At 40.1% G+C, this 20,068-nt stretch overlaps 4 protein-coding genes across 4 annotated transcripts; 2 read left to right on the forward strand and 2 right to left on the reverse strand.

The window, feature by feature from the left end:
* Positions 1 to 2,629: 2,629 nt before the first annotated feature.
* On the reverse strand, positions 2,630 to 4,401 carry LOC311261535 (phospholipase A2-like). Its single transcript, XM_084360240.1, has 4 exons — positions 4,337 to 4,401; positions 4,066 to 4,225; positions 3,848 to 3,975; positions 2,630 to 2,897 (listed from the first exon to the last, which is right to left on the reverse strand). The coding sequence occupies exons 1-4, from the start codon at positions 4,374 to 4,376 to the stop codon at positions 2,773 to 2,775; spliced, it is 453 nt and encodes a 150-aa protein (XP_084216366.1). The 5' UTR covers positions 4,377 to 4,401; the 3' UTR covers positions 2,630 to 2,772.
* A 2,477-nt stretch (positions 4,402 to 6,878) lies between these two features.
* Positions 6,879 to 9,814, reverse strand: LOC311261827 (C-type lectin domain family 4 member E-like). The gene is made up of 8 exons (XM_084360831.1): positions 9,698 to 9,814; positions 9,125 to 9,208; positions 8,960 to 9,043; positions 8,607 to 8,693; positions 8,456 to 8,506; positions 8,228 to 8,367; positions 8,041 to 8,156; positions 6,879 to 7,083 (listed from the first exon to the last, which is right to left on the reverse strand). Exons 1-8 carry the CDS (start codon positions 9,744 to 9,746, stop codon positions 6,930 to 6,932), a joined length of 765 nt encoding a protein of 254 aa, XP_084216957.1. The 5' UTR covers positions 9,747 to 9,814; the 3' UTR covers positions 6,879 to 6,929.
* A 1,647-nt stretch (positions 9,815 to 11,461) lies between these two features.
* On the forward strand, positions 11,462 to 14,019 carry cox6a1 (cytochrome c oxidase subunit 6A1). Its single transcript, XM_084360832.1, has 3 exons — positions 11,462 to 11,602; positions 13,461 to 13,603; positions 13,706 to 14,019. Exons 1-3 carry the CDS (start codon positions 11,500 to 11,502, stop codon positions 13,793 to 13,795), a joined length of 336 nt encoding a protein of 111 aa, XP_084216958.1. The 5' UTR covers positions 11,462 to 11,499; the 3' UTR covers positions 13,796 to 14,019.
* Positions 14,020 to 15,314: 1,295 nt separating this feature from the next.
* On the forward strand, positions 15,315 to 20,060 carry LOC311261810 (uncharacterized protein). The gene is made up of 7 exons (XM_084360808.1): positions 15,315 to 15,599; positions 15,722 to 15,896; positions 15,999 to 16,069; positions 16,153 to 16,326; positions 17,113 to 17,210; positions 17,283 to 17,354; positions 17,440 to 20,060. Exons 1-7 carry the CDS (start codon positions 15,584 to 15,586, stop codon positions 17,581 to 17,583), a joined length of 750 nt encoding a protein of 249 aa, XP_084216934.1. The 5' UTR covers positions 15,315 to 15,583; the 3' UTR covers positions 17,584 to 20,060.
* Positions 20,061 to 20,068: the final 8 nt, after the last annotated feature.

A 20,068-nucleotide genomic window follows, 5' to 3' on the forward strand; every position in this document is an offset into this window, starting at 1 on the left:
CTTTTCAACTTCAGTTGCAATATTAGCCGACCTGATGAAGGCTGGATGACCTGAACATGGTTAAAGCTGATGAGTAGCTCTCATGTTGAAGTACATGCTTCATGCAGCCTGCTGAGGTGGAGGCTCAGTGTTTGAATCCTCTCTGCAGTTTTTGCTCATTATTGATCATTATTATTATTGATCATCATTATTACTGAATTATTACACACTGAAAAAATGAAGGCCAAGGGAGTAGAATAAAGTCAATCAGAGCTGAAATTACAGAATATCGTTATGATGCTGCTTGAAAAAAGTGTTTTTTTAGTTAAAAATAAAAATATTTGATTTTGCTTTATCTAAAAATTGCAACATGTAAACATTTCCTGACTAACTTGAGAACAAATGATCATTTTAATAATATGAACTCAAAGATATAAATTACTGAATAACTTTAAATCAAGATATTTCATCTCCTCTCTCCAAAATCTAAGATTTAAAATCTTGGTGAGCTCAGAAGTTTTTTGTAATAGTTGATCATCTTTTCTCAGTTTGATGAACATTTTAGCTGCTCGTCCTCTTGTTTGATAGACTTAATACACAGATGTTGAATTTGTACTGCAGCTAAAGCATTAAGATGAGACAGCTCATAAAGTTTATGAGAACAGATTGAAGTGTGTTCAATGACACTGATAAGAGCTGTTGAAATGAGTTCTGGCTAAATCCGGGACCTCGCAGATTGGCACCGGCACCTATATGATCAGATCAGTCACCTCCTTTGTCACTACCAGAGAATATAAGTATGTAAACATTTTGGCACATGGTCACTGTAGAGTTCACAAGAAACAGGGAGTTATCTATCCACGAAGGATTAAATATTCTTATTTAATAGTCCCGGATTCTGTCAAGGATCTGGGTCAAAGTGAGCTCTGATGACACTGGTCACACTCTAATTGGTCCTCATTAACTACACTGCCCTGCCCAAAAAAAAAAAAAGTCACACCCTCTCATATTCATTGGACCGCCTTTAGCTTTGATTACAGCACACATTCACCTGCATCAGTTTGATGAGCTTATACAATATCACAACATTTATTGTCATCCAGAGTTGCATTAATGTTTCTTGTATTGATGCTGGGAGAGTCGGGCCGCTGCGTAAAGTCTTCTCCAGCACATCCCAAAGCTTCTCAGTGGGGTTCAGGTCTGGACTCTGTGGTGCTGATAGTGATGTCTCACGCTGCCTGAACCACTCGTTCACAGTTTCAGATCCAATTTACATTAGATCACCTCGGGGCACCACCCTTGAAGAAGGGAAAAGAGCCAATTCACCAAATCAGTCTCATTAAAAGGTGCTAAACTGTCAGTTTGTAACTCTGATTAATAATTAACTTGATAACTACAACCAGTGCTTTAAGTGGAAAAAAAAAATAAGTGCCGGCACTCCCCTTATACAACTGTTGCCAGGTAAATTAGGCGGTGGGCGGTCGGTTCCAGCAGATCATTAAGTGATATATTAAAATACTAGAACATGGTGCTGATTTTTAAAAAGAAAATTGTTTTATTGAACTTTCAACTTTCCAGACAAATGATGTTTGTTCACTTGCATGTGGCCCAAGGGAGGTCTTCAGGGGGGCAGTCCTCAAGTAGCATACAGGCTGATGCACAAGGTAACGAACTGGCACCTACCATTCCCTGTGGACACACACATCAAAGACAGACATGGAGAAAAGATGGAGAAGCCATGTGGTTGACAAGTAAATTGATTAAATGACATACTCCTGTGTTTGTTTCTATAATAACAAAACAGTATTTTTGTTATGTTAACAATTTTTATTAATTCTTATATGTAAATATTAGCATGTTAGCTCAATAGCTCCCAGGTCATGTGATCAATTGACTCAAAATCATGTCGGGATCATGTAACTACACCGGCTGCATGAGATACACCTCTTACTGTTCGTGTTTCGTGTTCCTTGGATTGTGGAGTAAGCTGGTGTCGCAGTTGCTGGTGCTAACTGAGCTGGGGTACTAGCAGGACCTCATGTCGCTGCTGTGAGGAGAAGCATGATGGGTGCATCACTTCATCCGCCTCTCTTCTTACCCTGATGGGTCAATCTGGAACTGGGTGAATCTGGACTCATCAGACCACATGACCTTCTTCCATCGCTCCAGAGTCCAATCTTCATGCTCCACAGCAAACTGAAGCCTTTGTTTCCAGTTACTCTCACTGATAAGTGGTTTTCTTAAGACTACACAGCTGTTTAGTCCCAATCTCTTCAGTTCTCTTCACGTTGTTCGTGTAGAAATGCTCTTACTTTAACTATTAAACACAGCCGTGAGTTCTACTGTTGATTTTTTACAACTTGATTTCACCAAACGTTTAAGTGATCTCCGATCACGATCTTCCTGGAAGAGTAGTTTCAGTTGTTTTCTTTGCTTGATGCAGGCCAATAATTTGACCCTTCTGAAACAGAGTAACATCTTTCATTCAGAGTTTTTGGGTGAACTGTTCCTTTAGCTGATTTGTAAAAAGAGGCCGACAGTAATCTGTCAGTGTACCTGTGAGATAAGCAGCTGTAACCTCTCATACAGAAGCTCTGCAGACGTGAGCAAACAGACGTGAGGACACAGAGGTTGAAATCCAAACTGAGAATCTGACGGCTAGTTTTTATTTTAATGAAACATTTATTTCTTTACAAACTTCAACAAATCAGGATTGATTTACAAATCATAAAGAAATTAAACATTGAAAAGAAATCCAGCGTTCTCTGATGTGTGTTGTGTTTGTTGGTGAGCTCAGTCGACACAATGGACTTTCTGATCCACGTTCTTGTTGTCGGGGTTGTACTGGGTCTGAGCGAAGCAGTGAGCCGCCACGCGATCACACTCGCACACAGCAGCCTGGCACATATTGTTGGTCGCTATGGAGACAGAAATGAACGAGGAAATTAATTACAGCTGCTCAATAATCAGAAAACACGAAGCACGTAGAGAGATAATGAAGTTAAAAACGCTAAACACCCATTTACATCTGTTTAAAGGGACAGTTCACTACAAAATCTTAAAATATTTAATGTTATTTATCCGTCTAGATTGTTTCGGTGTGAGTTGCAGAGTTTTTAAGGATGTCTGCCTTCTCCTCAATGTCTCTTTAAAGATATCATGACGCGGTTACTCAAGATAAAGAACTCGTTAATCGAGATAATCCACAGACCTTCTCGCGAGCAGTTTAATGTTGGAAATATTTTCTTTCTACTGAACTTCAAACGCCAACGAAGGCTGCAACGAATGATCTTTATTTATTTATAGTTTCTTGGCTATACACATGATTATTTTCTCGATCAATCAATTAGTCGTTTGGTCTATAAAATGTTGATCAGTGTTTCGTCCACAACATTTTCAGTTTACTGTCGCACTGTCTTCTTAAAAAAATATCCAAATTGATGTATTGATCATCAAAATAGTTGCAGATTAATTTAGTTGAGGACTAATCGATTATAAGTTGCAGCTGCAGCTGCAGTTACTGGGTCATGATCTCTGGAAAGAGACGTTGCTGGGGAGTTTTTCAAACATCAAAAACTCTGCACCTCACACTAAAACAATCTAGATGGATAGATAACACTCCAGGTTTTGATTTTGGGGTGAACTGTCCCTTTAAAGTCACATGGTTGTTTCATTTAAGCTTCGTTCACTGAATACTGTAAATGCTGGAGCTGCTTTCAACCTGCCAGAAAAAGCTTAAAAGTTTGTAGAAATGAGTAAAATAAACAACTCAAATTCATCAGTAAAGCCGAGCCTGCTGAAGTGCTCTGTGCCTGAGGAGCAACAGTTTGAGAAAAACACTGGTGGTGTGTGTTTTTTTCATTCTTACCTGAGCAGGTCACCTGCTGATTGGAACAGGTGTGATCATAAACAAGAACGTAAGGAAGGTCAGCGACGGCCGTGCATCCAGGAGCCAATCTGCTCGCTTTGTAGCAGTTGTCATGAACCTTACAGCACCTGAGAGCACAGGAGGAGCGAGTGTGTGTTTGAGAAAATACCACGTTTCTTTTTTTTTGTTTTGAGAATGATGACTAGAAAACAACCTACGCGTCCACGTCATCCAGCGGGACTCCCTTCCCCCCGAAGCCGCACCAGCAGCCGTAGTCGTTGTACAAAAAGGGGCTAACACCAGGCTGAGCACACTGGATCATGTTCCCAAACTGCCATAAGGCTTTTGGCAGCATCGCACTGCTGACCATACAGGCTGCTGAGTAGCACAAATACAGATCTATGGCTTAGGAACAAATCAGGAATATCCTAAAAATAGTAGGAGTCATAAACATCATTTCATGGGTGAATACCGTCCGTTTTTTCTTACCAGTGAGCAGCAGCAGCAGCAGAGGACCTGACACATTCATGGCTGCAGTCAGAGAAACTAGGATGTTGGTGCAGCTGTTCTTATAGAGCAGCAGGTGAGGGGACAGACAGAAAAAGAGATAAGACGGCAACAAGTGGGTGGGAACTTAAAATGAACGTTTACCTGACAAAGCTTCTATATGTGGAGAGTCTAAGTGCTGTATCGTAGGCAACTGGACTTCAGCTTCAGAGGAATTAGGGCCACTTGTGGGTTGTTGACCCAACGGGCCCTCATGTTGGTTGCTAGGGCTCGGTGGGTCCAGGTGTGAATGGTTGTGAAGCTGTCAGGGGAGAGAGCTCAGTACAGGCCACCTCCTCTGTTCAAAGACGTCGTTCCAGTTTGACATAGATGGATTGTTTTACTCCTCCTTCAAACCATCTGTCTTCTCTGGACAAGATGTTCACATTGTTGTCCTCAGAGGAATGATTTGTCTCCTTCAGATGTAAGTGGACATATATTTGGAGAAGTTACAAGCGTGAGAATCTGTTCATGAAACATATGATCAGTCTGTGAGACAAATCAATGATTCCTTTATCTGAAAAACAGTAAAAGGAGCAATTCGACCGAATTCGAAAAATATAAAATGTCAGTCATTATCTCCTCCCTCCATGCTGATGAAAGTCAGGTGAAGTTTTGTAGTCCACAAAACATTTCTGGAGCTTCACAGTAGCGTTGCAGCGTCCTGCAAAAGAACTGAAGGAGCTGGAGGCAGGAGATGATGACTCCATAAATCCACCTAGAAATCTTCAAACAAAAAGACATGTGCAGAACTTGCCTAAGAAAAATCATGTTTTTAAGTTTTCTTCAGTATCAAGAATTTATGGAAGAACAGTAATTCTTCAAACCTTTGGTCCGGTCAGCTCTTTAGTGACGCTCTGATCCGATCTAATAATCGATCGAGCTGCTTGTCATCATGTTTAGCACACAAGAGACTTTAACTTTGTAAGGTAGCAAAATCTGTGAGAATGAGTGGTATTTTATAGGCTCATATAGTTGATGAGGTGTGAGTGTGTTTCTTGTTAAACATTAAAAGCTCAGATTAAATCTCTAAACCTCTTTTTTCATCTGATCAGAGTTGAAGCGTTCAGGTAAATTCACACTGTTGTATCACAGTGATGGATGAGTCAGCCACAGGAAACACAACAACAAAAAGACGATCCAGTGAAGGTCACATTTTGGACTCAGGTTAGCTGGTCTGCTCAATATATTAAATATTATATGAAATATAACCTGTACGTTTACATTTCCTAATCAAACGCTCCCTAATCTATTTGCTCTTTGCCCTCCTCTCACTCTGTACTCACTCTGTACTCACTCAGTTTGCATTTTCCTTCTTTAAATAAAGTTGAATTTCAAACAGCTGTTTAAACAGCCGGCACCTGCAGCAGTTCTCACCACTTTCCACTGCACAGGACGACTCAGGCTGGGTGTTCTGGTGTTAAATCTAAAGGTTTAATATATGTCAGACAGCCCACAAGAGCTAAAAGTACATGTACAAATGTCCAGTTTGTGTGTCTGAGTGTATATCTTTAACTATGTGTGTTTTACAATCTCTATACATGCAAGTTGCATAATCAGGACAGACGGGTCGACCGCTGGCAGCTGGTCAGACCGGACCGCCTCTCAGCCTTCAGCTTTATTCACACGCTCACCTGAGAGACAGTCTCAGCCAGGGAAATGATTAAAAACTAATTTTTAACTCATAAAACACATTTTTGGGCGTCACTCAAGAATTCATGCGATAATTACTATGCAACTTTTCACACAAATGTCTGAGAGGATAAAATGATGCAGGCATTTGATATCCAAACGTTGGGGGGTTGAATGATCTGTGACATCATAATATTCTGCCCATTATTCAGGAACAACTTACCTGGTGCACAGAGGAAAACAACCACGAGGTGATGATTCTAGTATTTTAATATTTTTCAGCATAGTCAGGATAAAATGTTGCAGTTAACATTTCTGCAAACCACAGATACGTTCAGATTTAATACACGGCCGGTGACCGCCGCTCCAGTCTGCGTTTCAACATCTGTAAATGTGACACCACTGGATACTTTTAAGGAGATCAGGACAGTTTCCAGCTGTGTTTATGGCGCCAAAACAGGTATTTTAAGCCAAAGCACATGATTTTGTTCCTTAACCTATCCAAAAACAGTGTCACTGTATTTTTAGTTTCAACTTCCTGTCATCACTCTGGTGTGGACAGGAGGGTTTGATTAACAAATCAGTGTATGCGTCTTTTCTCTTGTCGATTGATATTTCCTCCTGCACACCTGTAAACACAATAAACTGATTGTGTATGCGAGCCTTTACAGCCGAGATACACATGAAGGTAACGCTCACCTTACCAGGGCCGGCTGCAGGGAATCAATAAGTGAGAATATGTGTCATTATAATCAAAGTTTTATTGTCAAACAAAAGCCTCACACACTTTCTGTATGGAAGTTAATTACAGAAGAACTGATTTCAGAAACATAATTTCATCTTCTTTCCGACACGCGGCTCAGTCTCGTGGGTTCAGGAGCTCTGAGAGGTTCACTGTCTCTCATCATGACTTGATTTCACAGATGAACCGGTACGTCAGGTGACAGTCTGCATCGTTCCACATCTTGCGTATGCGTCGTTCGGATCCGTGAATCTGCCCGCAGTCCTCTCCGTTCTCTCTGTAGTCCCAGTTGTCAGGCTGACCTTCATCCCAGTAACTGAACACAAGCAGAGACGAGGAACAATTTATATCTATATTTTATATGCTTCTCTTTTCTACTTCTATGAATATTTCATATCATAACAAATGATAAAGAAAAAACTTACAAACCTGTACAATTAACAGCAAAAGCAACAACTTCAGAAAGTTTGTGCAAAACCAGATATTTAAATGAATTCTGATCAGATTTATTCCAGTGAATGTAGCGTCAGTTCTCAGGGTTTGTTGTTTTGTTTTGTTTTTAACAATCATACATGATTAACATGCTACATTTTGAAAAACGTCTCTTCTCCCTGATGCTTTAGCTTCTGTTCAGGATTATATCTTAAATAACAGTCTAAACTTTTAAAAATAAACATTTCAAGTAGCTTTCTTCACAGACAGGAATGATTTGCTGAGATATAGGCTAACATATTTTTTTAAAGCAGCTACAAGGAGCTGTCATATTATGTTGATTCTGGCGCCTCCTGTGGACAAAATCAGCATGACCACCGCCTGTCTACAGATCATGAACCTACTAGTGAGTGCGCAACATGTTTTTAAAATATCTCTATATTTTTAAGCACAGCTGTGTAAACTTCAAACTATAAATCTACCGACCCAGCTTCGAGTCAGTCTCACACGTGACGGGCTCCACAGTCAACATCAACATCAGACTTTCAAAATAAAGCTTGCTGACAAACATTGTCAGCCCTTACCTCTCGCTGATGGTCTCATTTGCTTATGTAGCTCATATACAGACACCAGGCCGACATTAAGCCTTTATCATAAGAAGTTAAAAACTCCTTGTAGTACGTTTAAAATCAAGAAGGCCTCGCGACCACGTGTGAAGTTTCAGCGGCCCCTGGTGGCGGCTGGAACCCCCAGGTTGAATATATATAGTGTAATATATTAAAACAATCAGAAACATTCCTCTGTGATGTCGTCATTTATTACAGCATGATATCTGTCTTACGTTGGGGTTGAGTTGAAGTCGGTTCCATCCACCCAGCTCCAGTGTCCCTCATGTTCTCGCTCCACAAGTCCAATCCAGTAGTTGTGCGGGATTTCAACTATTTTTGAAATGTAGTCCTAGAAATAAAACAACAGCAGCGTGTTATTTTTAAGACTTTTCACACACTTACGTGTAAACTGAACCTCACCAGTTCCTCCACGCTGTTCAGAACCACCAGGTGTCCTCCGGGTGTCCGGCACTTCTCCTCAGCTTGACTCCAGGTGACAGTAGCGACGGACAGCAGGTAGCAGCTCCTCTGGAAAGAGACCCATCCTTCCCTACATGGTCCTGGAAGGGGGAGGATCAGGAAAAGTAAAGAGGACTGGTCGGTGAGAAAACACTGAATTTTATCGATCTTGAAGTATTCAGTGTTTACCTCTAACCGGGGTAATTTTCTGCAAGGGGACCTCCTCCACAGGTACAGCACCTTTAGTTTGAAAAGCCAGACGATAAAAGAAAAATCCTTACAGAGGGCATCAATAAAACAGCTGTATCATCATATCCAGACCTGAAAACCTTTTCCTGACCTGCAGTGGACGATGAACCTGCCCCTTTATGGCTCATTCTCTCCAGGTGACCTTTGACGTCACTGATTTCCTTGTTCAGCTGGGAGACTTTGAGAGAATTGTCATACGATGAGACAAAAAATGTGATTTAGCAATATGAAGTTATTTGGGAACAAACGTTCACGGTCGACTTAACATTTGAGAGTTTTATTTGCGTTACTCTGACTCTCTCCTGGAAGTTACAGCGACCAAATGAAACGCACCATTACTGTGAGTGAACACACATAACTCAACAACATATAAAACAAAGGTTGAGTCGTTTTTAGACATTTTACTGCAGAAATCTTAAATATTATATCTTTAAAAAAACGTACATTTAATGCCGGTGACCATCAGCAGGATCAGCAGCAGCAGCACCAGGACTGTATAGAGGACGTAGGCCACGGCCCTCTTCATACCTGCGGACACACACAGACTTTTTCTCAATGTCTGAGTTGACTTTTGAAATTATTGGCTCACATTCAAATGACATGTTGTACCTCCTGGTTGTGTAGACATCGTGTGCCCCCCTTGAACCGAGCTGTTATCAGATGAGCTGAACTGCTGATACTGAGAGTCCATTACTGAAAGAGATTTTGTTTTTTTAGACTTTTAAATGCAATAAATAAAAATGTATACTTCTCAGCATTAAACTGTCATTTGCAATTTGTCAAAGAAAAGCTCATAGTGTTCAGTCAATCCTCATTTTGCTAATCTCGGAGTGCAGCGGCAAATCAGAGGTCAACCAAATCTGTCCTGTTTGTTCTAAAGCTAAATGTGTTAACTATTAACGGCTCAATAAATAAAAGAGATTTATGTCATTATATAAGATATAATGTATATACATTATGAAAGAAATGCAGCTAATTTTACTAAATAACTCACTAAATTTAAATTATGACATAAAAGCTTTGTCTTCACCGATAAAGATGATTTAACGATCTGATCACTGGTGTCATTTGTACACATGACACAGTGATTAATGCACATTTCTACACATTTCTAGAATAATTTAAAAGATATTTAAATAACAAATAAACTCTAAAACAACAGAGAGAACCTTTATCACTTACCGTCATCAACCAGAATACATCTGAATTTCTGTGGTTGGACTCTGACCATGAGATCACAGATGTCCTCCCCTTTAAAGAGAAACGCTTCTGAAGTTAAATCACAATAAATGTTTTTTAAATGTGCCAATTTGAATACAGTTATTATTTATCATCATCATCATCAACGTCACATAATCAGACAGGAAGAGAGAGTTTGCAACAGAATGTGAGGTGTTTACAAGAGTGTTTTTCATTTCTCACACAGTTTTATTCAGATTGTTTTAGGGGCCTGGACAAGTAAACTATTGTTGAACTGTTGCCTCAGAAGTTGCAGGAGAAATATGATTCATAAAGTACATTTCAACTTCTGGAAACATCTGTTTAATTTCTTGAATACTGGGATTGCTGAGATAAAACAAGTGAAATAACTTGACTCAGTGTATTTCACTGTTAATAGTCTATAACACTCTTTAATCAGTGGGTTAAATTATGGAATGATGCAAATATAAATTTAAAAATTTTGTTTTTCAAAAGACTACTTTTGACTACTTAATACATATACTGTTGACTTTGTTTACACAATTTATATTTATCGTATCATGTGTGATGACTTAAAAAAAATACTACTGCTACTTAATATCCTCTAAAGCGCTTCATAAATGTTCGGGCAAAATCAAAAATCACAATATTTTTGACCAAATACCTTGATATCAATATTGGTACTTTCACAAAATATTAAAGAGGTCATATTATGCAAATTGTCAGGTTCTTGCTTTTATTTGGGAGTCCTAGTAGAATAGCTTTACATACTTTAATTTTCAAAAAACACATTATTTTTCTCACATAATTCAGTTCTGCAGCATTCCTTTACACACTGTGTCTTGACTGCTCCGTTTTAGCCACAGAGTGAGACATCTCACCTCTGTTCAATCTTTGGTGAGAGTTGCACATGCGCATTACTTAACTGTCAGGATGTAGCCAATCAGAGGCGGAGTATGGCAGGTCATGCCGAGCAAGGTAGTGTGATCTAAAATAACGCTGCTAGAGCAGTAGCAACTGTGTCTGCTGACTGACTGGAGTGTATATATTTTATTATAAATATATACAGAGTGCAGCTTTTACACACCTTAAGATCGACAGGGTGTGAAGACCGAGGGCCGACAACATCAGGAAACAAAACTCCTGCACACTCAGGTTATCTTGTCTTAACTTAGATAACCTGAGTACCGAAACATTGTTGTCAATAAACTTAATTGCAAGTGAAGTGGACAGTGGGCAGGAGTGTTTTGTCATGATAATAAATACATAAAAATATATATTTATGTAACGCCTGTTAGATAGTGACGCACATAAGTTACGGAAGTGAAGGCTCGGCTCCAAACCAGGCGTTTCAGGCAGTGCAGGAGCAGTGTTTTCTGTGGGAGAGAGTAACTCCTTTGGCGTGGACTTTTTCACTTTGCAGACCTTTTACATGCACTAAAATGCTTCATAACACAATAAAGGAAAACATAATATGACCTTTAACTCAATGAGATGTTTGATCGATAATCATCAGTAATTGCTGAAACTAAGCAGTGACTTCATTTCTTCTTACAAATAGACCTACATTCTTACATTTAATTCCCTTGTCTTGTTTTATAATAATCCACATTTCAATGTAAAACCCCCTGAAACGTCTCAATGACACCAGAGTTGACCTGTTTCCTCTGAGTCTCTCTGCAGTTCTCAGTCTGGCCGCTTGGTGCAGCAGCGGCGCTGTCTGACCTCCACGTGACTACTCTGTACAAAGTCCTTCCGGTCTCCGCGTCTCTCAGAAAAGCAAAATGGCGGCTCTCGGACGGCTCTCTCAGGCGCTGCTGCGGTCTTCTCTGACCCAGAGCCGGCGTCAGCTTTCTGCTGCTGCTCACGGACATGGCGAGCAGGCAGGTAACTGTATCGCTCCGCTTTGAGTCAATAATTGTGTTTAATGTCATTTGTTTTACGTGAACTTTTTACTTTTTCACTGTGACCTTGCTGCGCTAGCGTTAGCTTTTAGCATTAGCGGTTAGCTTAACATCCTTGAGCGGGCAACACGTAGAAGAAGCAGCCAAAACATCAGCTCTTTAACTGTAATCCTGTGTTTTTCGACCTGTCAGCTCATTAAAACACTCGCTCTTAATGTATTTGTGTAATTACAATTTATTTATGTGGCACAGAAGTGTAGATGTCCTGTTAGCTAAAGAGCAACAACCAAGTGTCACATCAGGTCAACGAACATCACGTATTTTTAGCTCCTCAGGTTTTATGATACAACACTGCACAGTTAGATAAACGAGGAAGGGAAGAAACAACAGTTAAAGCTAAGGAATCAGCCAAAACACATGAATATACACTTTATAAAGGGGCAATGGTAAACTTAAACAGTGTTATCCCTTCCAAAATAAACGTGTACATACAAGAGACTAGTACAATAAGATATATAACTTGTATGTATGTAGTTTTATGCTTTAAATGAGACGACTCAGCAGAGATAATGTTGACGAGAGGTGTTTAGTAGACCACCTTAAATGTGAATATGGTTATTAATACTCGGTGAAAACATCAAATTAATAGTATCCAGCTAGTTAGATGTTCACGTGTCTTTTAAAGTCAGATCTTAAAGCTCTGAGCTGAATGTCACCTCAGTTAACAGCATGCTAACATGGCGTAATATGACTTATGTGGGACCGTTATAGAGGTCTTTTAAGGTGTTGTGGTAAACTGGGTACAAAGTCTGTATCACAGAGCTGCTTCGACTTTGATCATCACTAATCAGCACATGTATTCAATCACAAAGCTAAAGAAAAATGATATCACCACTGCTGTGTATTTTTATCTCAATTGTTTGTGTAACTGATGATGAACCCGTTCTAACATCATAAGATTATGTTTTAAAGAAGAGCCACAGTGAAAACATTTTGCATCATATATGATGTCTTTTGCAGATAAATATATTTTTGTTTCAAATGTTTTTGTTGGCCATAACTGCGAGGTGAAAGATTGAATCAGGAAGCTCTCAACCTCAAGACTATTTTTTATCATCCTGACAGTCAGTCCTTCAAAAGCTAACTCGGGTTTATAAATCCACTTCAAGGGCCGTCCACAACAAAATGATAACTACATCAAAAAACTACAAATGCAGTACATTGTTTAACTAACTCAAGCGACAAATTATATCTTGCCACACAGTATGATGGGGACTTTGAAAGATGTCAGGATAATTGAATTAAACTCATACAAAATGATTAATAAAACTTGTCTTCAAAAGACACCAAGTCTTGTGACGGTGTTGGAATCTGCAAACTTGTCTCTTGTTTGTAGTATTTCATAAAACAATATCCCTCCGTGTTTGTTTGTTTGTTTATCTGTGCAACACGCAGCAGGTAATCGATATCCATTTTCCATAACTACACAAAGTTCTCGTTCGTCAGTGTGGATGCTTACATTATTATCATTATAGTAATTGTTGCTGGTGTGGACAGCCCTTTTTAAATGTAACATGCTTAATTCTTTTCTCGGTGTATCTATATGATGAGTGTTTTTAAGCAGGTGGCGTTCTACACTTAAATCCTGGTAAAGAACACTCCCAAAATCCCTGAACTAACATTTATGTTGTGTGTCATTTCCTCATGTCAAACCATGTCAGTGCAGATAGGAAATAAAGTAAAGAAACGTGTCCCAAAGGAGCGTTTTACGTCTAAAGTCTCAACAGTCTTAAACATAAATCCTTGTTTGTTAAACTCATCATTATTGTCTCCTTTTCCAGCTCGGACATGGAAGATCCTCTCCTTCGTGGTGGCCCTGCCCGGTGTTGCAGTGTGCATGTTGAACATGTACCTGAAGGAGCAGAATCACAGCCACGAGCAGCCGGAGTTTGTCCCTTACAGTCACCTTCGCATTCGCAGCAAGGTCCGACTTTAAGCTGCTTAAATAATTCACATTAAAAAATGACTGTTTTAAAGGCCACGTTTTGACTCACTCATGTGTTGTCTTATTTTGTAACTCCCACAGCGTTTCCCTTGGGGCGATGGCAACCATTCTCTTTTCCACAACTCGCATGCGAACGCCCTTCCTGACGGCTATGAGGGTCACGATGAGTAAACCCTCCCTCCAGACCTCCTAACTGGCACCGGGACCAGTCCTCCCTCAGCATCTGTTACTGGACCACTCCTCATTCACAGTTTACTCTCCATTCTTGTTGCGTTTGTTTACCTCTGTGCTCTCGACACGGGGCACCTGAACCAACTGTTTATTCGCTCTGGACCATAACACAAAATGTCCGTTTAAACTGAATTAACATTAATAAAGTAACTATTAATACCTCAGTTCACGGTTTATGTCTTCTGTGTGTTGACATGAAGTGTTTGAGGTTTTTCACCTTCAGAGTATTTAAAGGAAGAAGCTTTTCAAAACAGTAAAAGTTTAGTGTAAATAATAAATATTGATGGCTGAGTTCCATTCAGCAGCTTCAGTTGGAGGCTCCTGGCACCGTGCATGCTGAGTCACTGCCACACTGTCAACTTGTACACAAACATCTTTAATGTTTTAAATAATAACATACTTGTTTATTTTTGGTGTTTTTTACCTGTTCAGGTGGGACAAAATACAACTAGTGAGTTCTTGCTACCAGTGTGAATGAAGAACATGGTCAAAAAACAAACCAATGAGATTATTTTGACATATTGCAGCTGCCATAAAATCTGTGATTCGTGGGAACCGTCAATTTTGCATCACATTTTTTACATTTTCATTGAAAATAAAACTATTGAAGTCTTAAGTATGTGATATTTGTTGGTCTGTACCAAGCAAACATCTTCTCCTCCATCTGGAGAGCAGAGATTTGTTGGCCAGGACATCTGCAGCTCTACAGAACTTTATTTAAATCAGAAATGTTCCAGTATCATTTCTTACCTTCCCAGTATCAGTTCTGATACCTGGACTTTGTGTATCGGCTGATTCCAAGTAACAATTGGTACGTACAGTATGTATTTAACAGTTGCATGGATGGTGGCCACTTTGTGCACTGTGAGTACATCGATGCCACATAATTTGCTCTCTTTTTTTTTTTGCAATTGAGATTTTAATGTTTTCTTTCAGAGTCTGAAAAATGAAGCTATAAATCTGAGAACAGTGAATTCACCTGAGGCTGACAACCACCAAACACACTGGAGTGATATCAGTGGGTATAATTAACTGTAAATATTCTTTATAAAGGAAGAACATCACATTTAAACTCTAACAGGCAGATATATTTGACTTGTCTCCATGTATTTCCACATTACAATAACGGACAGTTCACCTCAGTGTGAGACCACCAGACTTTACCTTTGTAACAGAAGGAGCTGGATGAGTGTTGCACTTTATTCCTTCCTGACACTTTCATCACATATTGTTTGTTTTTGAGGGATTTAACTGAAAGTGAGCATCAGCTGTGTTCTCCTTCACTACTCACACCAACACTGCTTCTATTAACGTGTCTGTCTGTCACTCCACATGATAACAACGAGTTGTTACACCTTCATGTCTAACAATGGTTAATATCTTCTTGTTTGATGTCTGCACCACGTGACTCTTTGTTCCCGACTCCACCTCCTTCACGTGAACGCGCCATAAGCCGAATTAGAAAATCCTGGGTTAACAAAGCTCGCTGATATCCGGCTTCTTTGAACCGGTTCTCTTCCTCCGGTTCCGGCCGCACACACAGCTATTGATCACCTGACGCGGGTCGGATTTAACCATCGCATCGATGAATCCCGGGTCTGCTCCGTCTCACGTGCGGAAGGTTACGATCTGATTATTAAATCTAGCATTGAAACATCTCGGATAACTGCGCGTCCCCGCGTCCACATCAAGGGGAGATCAGTCGAGCTCCGAAAACTGGATCTCAGGATGAACCCAGACAGAGGTGAGCAGATCCACTACACATTACACACTGCACACAACACACTACATGTACTGTGAGCTACAGTTCATCACTTTGGACTCATTCATGAACAAGTGATTGACTTTTATGTTTTATTTAAATAGATTTCCAGATGATGAGAAAAAATGAGAGGGCACATTTCTTCAGCCCCAAAGAGCAGGAACTCATCCTGAAGTTGTACGAACAGGAGAGAGAGATTCTGACGGCCAAGTCCAACACGACCAGCGCCTCCAAACTGAGAGAGGAGGCCTGGCAGAGGATTGCTGATCAAATAAACGCGTAAGAGTTTAATTTAAAATGTTATTCGGTCTTAATATTTTGACTTTAGCCTTCCAACAGTGTAAAGATGACTGACTCGTGTTCTGCCTCATCACCTCCCAGTGTATCGGACAGCGGCTACAAGAGGTCGTGGCAGCAGGTGAAAGTCAAACACAAAAATATAGTGCAAACAGGTAACCACGTGTCTGTAAACCTATAATACCAGTGATGAACTGTCCAGGTGAGTGTTTGACAGCTCAAATGTCTCCTCATACAGCAAAAAGAAGAAGGGCCGGGGCGTTGAGGACTGAAGAAGGGTCTGCAACCCCGTCACTGACCTCTGCAGAGGAGGACGTGCTGCAGCAAAAAGACAGCAAGCTGAGGGTGGAGGTCCTCCCTGGAGGGGCCTGCATAGAGCCTCTGACTGGATCTGACAGCTCTTTCATTAGTGGTAGGTGTACTTCATCTGAGAGGCTGCCATAGTACAGGTGTGCATGTTCCTATTTGAGATCTGATCTCTCAGACCACATCAGAGGTGGTCTGGACCTCATGTGACCACATTCTCTTAGCAGTGTGTATGCACATGTGTCTTGGGTCACACTTAAGGACCACCTACTCACGTGACGTCCCCCGTGAGACACGAAGAGGAAGAAGCCACAAACAACTACAACTAGTAATATAACATCACCAGACTCCCTTAACAAATGTAGTGATTTTAGAGTTGTTTCATGAGGAGAAACTTAACAAACTTTGTGAAACTCATTTAAGACAAATTCTAACTCATTGTCTCCTTCTTGTAAATTCAGCATTAAATGAAAACAGTAAGTTGTTTGTTTCCTTGTACAAAGTGTCAGTTTGTGGCAGCATGGCTGTACCAGCCTGTCTGCTTCTGTGTCTAAAGTGCCAAAGTCTTACCTGCCAACATTTAGCAGCTGTTTGAACACACTGTTTACACTGATTTCACCATTTACACTCAATTTATCAAAATGCAAGTAAACAGTAACAAATATAGGCTACTTCTTTGTCGCCTGTGGAGAAGGATCCCAGACTCCATTGGGAAAAAAAAGCTTAATTTTATGAGTTGTGGAGTGAAGAGAAACTTTATAAACTTTATTAAACACTGCATACAACAATTTTTTAACTGTTTGGGCCTTCTTGTGAATTCGGCAAATGTTACATTTTAAGTTAATTCTTTATGTAAAAATATCTAATTCGATGTTGGGCTTCGCTCCTTCAGTCTCTGGTCATCCTGTCCTCCTCCTGCCTGTAACAAAGACTGAACCAGAGAGCCTGAGCAGTGACGAGACAGACGTCAGTGACTCTCATTTCGAAGGGGTAAGTTCCTCTTAACATGTATTTTTGAGGCATTTGTCTGAGAAAACTTAACATCTGAACTTTTTTTTGTAGGATTTGAACAGCAGCAGCATCCAGGAGAGGGCCAACTCAGCGTATGCTACATCCGGTGGCAAACATATAGAGGTGAGGTGTATGTGTAGATGTATGTTATGGTCATGATTAGTGTAAGAACAATGTAAGCACACGTGTTGTTCGACTTGTTTTGCAGAGGCAGACAGACGACCTGAGAGCTCTTTACTGCAGCTACCTCCGAAAGGAGATGGAGAACCGAGACCAACAGATGGCATTCAGAGCGCTAAAAATGAAGAAGTTGGAGAAAGAAATCTTATTACTTGATAAACAGCTCATGTGACCAAGTGATATAAATGCTAATGTTTTTTTTATATTACACAAATGTTCAATGTGTCAGACAATTTCTCATCTTTGTAGCTTTGCTCCGTGCGACAGCACAGACAGTATTAAGTGCAGTCTTCAGACTGTGACAGCATTTGCGTCTTTGGTTATTTAATTCCTGTCATTGTCTCAGCGAGACGCCTCTAACTGAGGGTTCAGAGCAGGAAGGTCATGAAGCTGTGGAGCTGCTGTGGAGCTGCTGTGGAGCTGCTGGGTCGCCCCTCTGCCTCAGGAGGATTCCTCTATCACATGAGTTACAGCCCACTGGTGCACTTTTACTTCTGTTGGCTCTGAACTCTGATTCAAACTGAATGAATCAAACATCTGTCTTCAGTCTGAGGTCCCTTAAAACCACATCAGAGGAGTACTGACGACAACTTAAGGAACTGTTGGTCTTGTATTCATACTCACAACTTTAGGAGACAGTAATCGGACAGGTCAACATAAAGAAAGTCATTAAATTTCATATCTGGTTTCAGATCCTTGCAGTCACTGACAGGCCGAGGTTTGATGGAAACCAGCAGACACTTAATATTTTCGCTGCTGAGGCTCTGACAGGCCCGGACTGCAGCGATCGTCCCTTATTGCTTATTTTGGAGGATTTTCTAATGGAGTCTGGTCTTCAGAAAGTGAGGTCAGGTAACTCATTTGGCCTGTCAGGACACTTTTTGGTTGCCTTGTCTGTGTGATTTGGACACACTGGACAAACCCCATGAAACGCTTGTAATCACAGGTAATGTGAGGCAGCTTTCTGCCACCAGCACAGGATACACACAGTATTTTTGTATAATATAAGTTATGGGACTAGGACACCTGTACATTTGCACTGTGGTAGATTATGTCTTTCTTTAAATCCCAACAGAACATGAAATCTGTTCATCCTCATTTTAATAATGTTTTTTTTTTTGTTTCAAATCTTAATCTGATCAGTTCTGTTCCATTTATCTGCACAGAAAGAAGGAAACAGCTTCAAATTCATTTCACAATCACACCTGATGATAAATATATCATCTCATTCTGATTATTAACTAAAATCATTTAAATCAATTTGCTTTTATGTTTTTTTTTTGTTATTTTTTGTACATTGTTTTTATTTTTCTATTCCCATGTATTTATTTTTGCTCCACATTCAGCAGCTGCATCAACATTTTAAACAGGTTGTTTCTCTAAAAGCTCATGGAAACAATAAATCTCACGATAACAGATGATAAAAAAATTTGTAGCTGATATTTTAAGAACATTTTAAGAATAGTTGACTTGATGCTTGTGGATCAAAATATTCATCATGTAAACAGTTATTTCCTGTGAGATCAACGTTTTATAAAACGGTCTTCTGTGTTGTTGTAGTTGAGCTGAATCCACTTCCGGGTTTGTTCTCTATCGGATCTTTGTACAAAGTCAAAATGGCGGACACGTTAGCGACTCATTTACGAGCCCAGTTTTCCCTCCGACGAGTTCGCGTCGAACCAGGACCCGAACTTGAATCCTGACTTCACAACAGATCAGATACCTCCGCGTTTCTCTCTCCCGATCAGCTGATTCCAGATCGATCGAGTTTTGAATGCCGCCATTGGCTGAACGAGCCGCGCGCGCTCACGGTGCATTTCTGCAGGCGGCGTTAATCGAGCGGTGAAAACAGGATCGACGCGCTTCAGAGGCAGAAGCGTGAAGAGAAAACTGGTTTCACGCTCCGTGTTCCGCTCGTTAATGGACCTCATGGAGCCGCTGAGCACACGTGACCCCTGAAGATCAAACAGCTGCTTCTCTCTCTGAATCAGTAGCTACAAAACGTGATTTAATCAATTTAATCCTCATATGAAGCAACGTATTTACAAAAAGTAACTCTGTTTTGAACCTTTATTACTTGTTACAGAGCAAGAAGAAATAAAGGTCTTAAGCACACAACATGTAATATTATTTTTTAATATTATTTTTATTTTTTAATGAATAAAAAGACTCAAAGTAATAAAGTAATAACTGTGCAGCCCTGGGTTGAAAATCTGACTGTACATCTGTTTATGTATTTGTTTTAATATCCTACTTTAGGTACTTTTGGTTACAGGATATCGTATCGTTTTAAACTTGAGCTGTGTACTTGGACAAACTTAGTCGACCTACAGTCTGAAATGACGCCGCTGATCTCCATGGTTGGTCACATTCTGATTAAATACAGACTTTCTCTGAACTGAACCTTCACTTTACCACCAAGTCACAGTGTAACTCAAAAGGGTTTTAACAAGAGCTGCAATAAGTGCATCAAATATCTGTTGAAAGACAAAAATCCCTTTATTATTATGTACTACTGGATACTCTTTCTTTCAGTGCAGTTAAATCTACATTGAGTCTTTGTGGTCATTTTGAAAGCCACTGTCTTATTATCAGAGATGTAGAGTAACTAAGTACTTACTGTATACTCAAGTACTGTAGGCTACTTGTGTAAAAGT

This window comes from Pagrus pagrus (assembly GCF_965226575.1).
Source record: "Pagrus pagrus genome assembly, chromosome: 8".
In the NCBI taxonomy this organism is placed as follows: domain Eukaryota; kingdom Metazoa; phylum Chordata; class Actinopteri; order Spariformes; family Sparidae; genus Pagrus; species Pagrus pagrus.

Bases quoted from the DNA above. Each gene is read 5' to 3' on its own strand.
- cox6a1 (XM_084360832.1), top strand. From the start codon at position 11,500: ATGGCGGCTCTCGGACGGCTCTCTCAGGCGCTGCTGCGGTCTTCTCTG. The intron at 11,603-13,460 runs GTAACTGTATCG...CTCCTTTTCCAG, and splicing joins CGGACATGGCGAGCAGGCAG to CTCGGACATGGAAGATCCTC. The intron at 13,604-13,705 runs GTCCGACTTTAA...TAACTCCCACAG, and splicing joins ACCTTCGCATTCGCAGCAAG to CGTTTCCCTTGGGGCGATGG.
- LOC311261535 (XM_084360240.1), bottom strand. From the start codon at position 4,376: ATGAATGTGTCAGGTCCTCTGCTGCTGCTGCTGCTCACTG. The intron at 4,226-4,336 runs GTAAGAAAAAAC...TGTGCTACTCAG, and splicing joins GCTGCTGCTGCTGCTCACTG to CAGCCTGTATGGTCAGCAGT. The intron at 2,898-3,847 runs GTAAGAATGAAA...CTGTCTCCATAG, and splicing joins TCAGCAGGTGACCTGCTCAG to CGACCAACAATATGTGCCAG.
- LOC311261810 (XM_084360808.1), top strand. The intron at 16,070-16,152 runs GTAACCACGTGT...CTCCTCATACAG, and splicing joins CAAAAATATAGTGCAAACAG to CAAAAAGAAGAAGGGCCGGG. The intron at 17,211-17,282 runs GTAAGTTCCTCT...TTTTTTTTGTAG, and splicing joins GTGACTCTCATTTCGAAGGG to GATTTGAACAGCAGCAGCAT.
- LOC311261827 (XM_084360831.1), bottom strand. From the start codon at position 9,746: ATGGTCAGAGTCCAACCACAGAAATTCAGATGTATTCTGGTTGATGAC. The intron at 8,368-8,455 runs GTAAACACTGAA...TCCCCCTTCCAG, and splicing joins GAAAATTACCCCGGTTAGAG to GACCATGTAGGGAAGGATGG. The intron at 7,084-8,040 runs GTAAGACAGATA...GCTTGTGTTCAG, and splicing joins GACTTCAACTCAACCCCAAC to TTACTGGGATGAAGGTCAGC.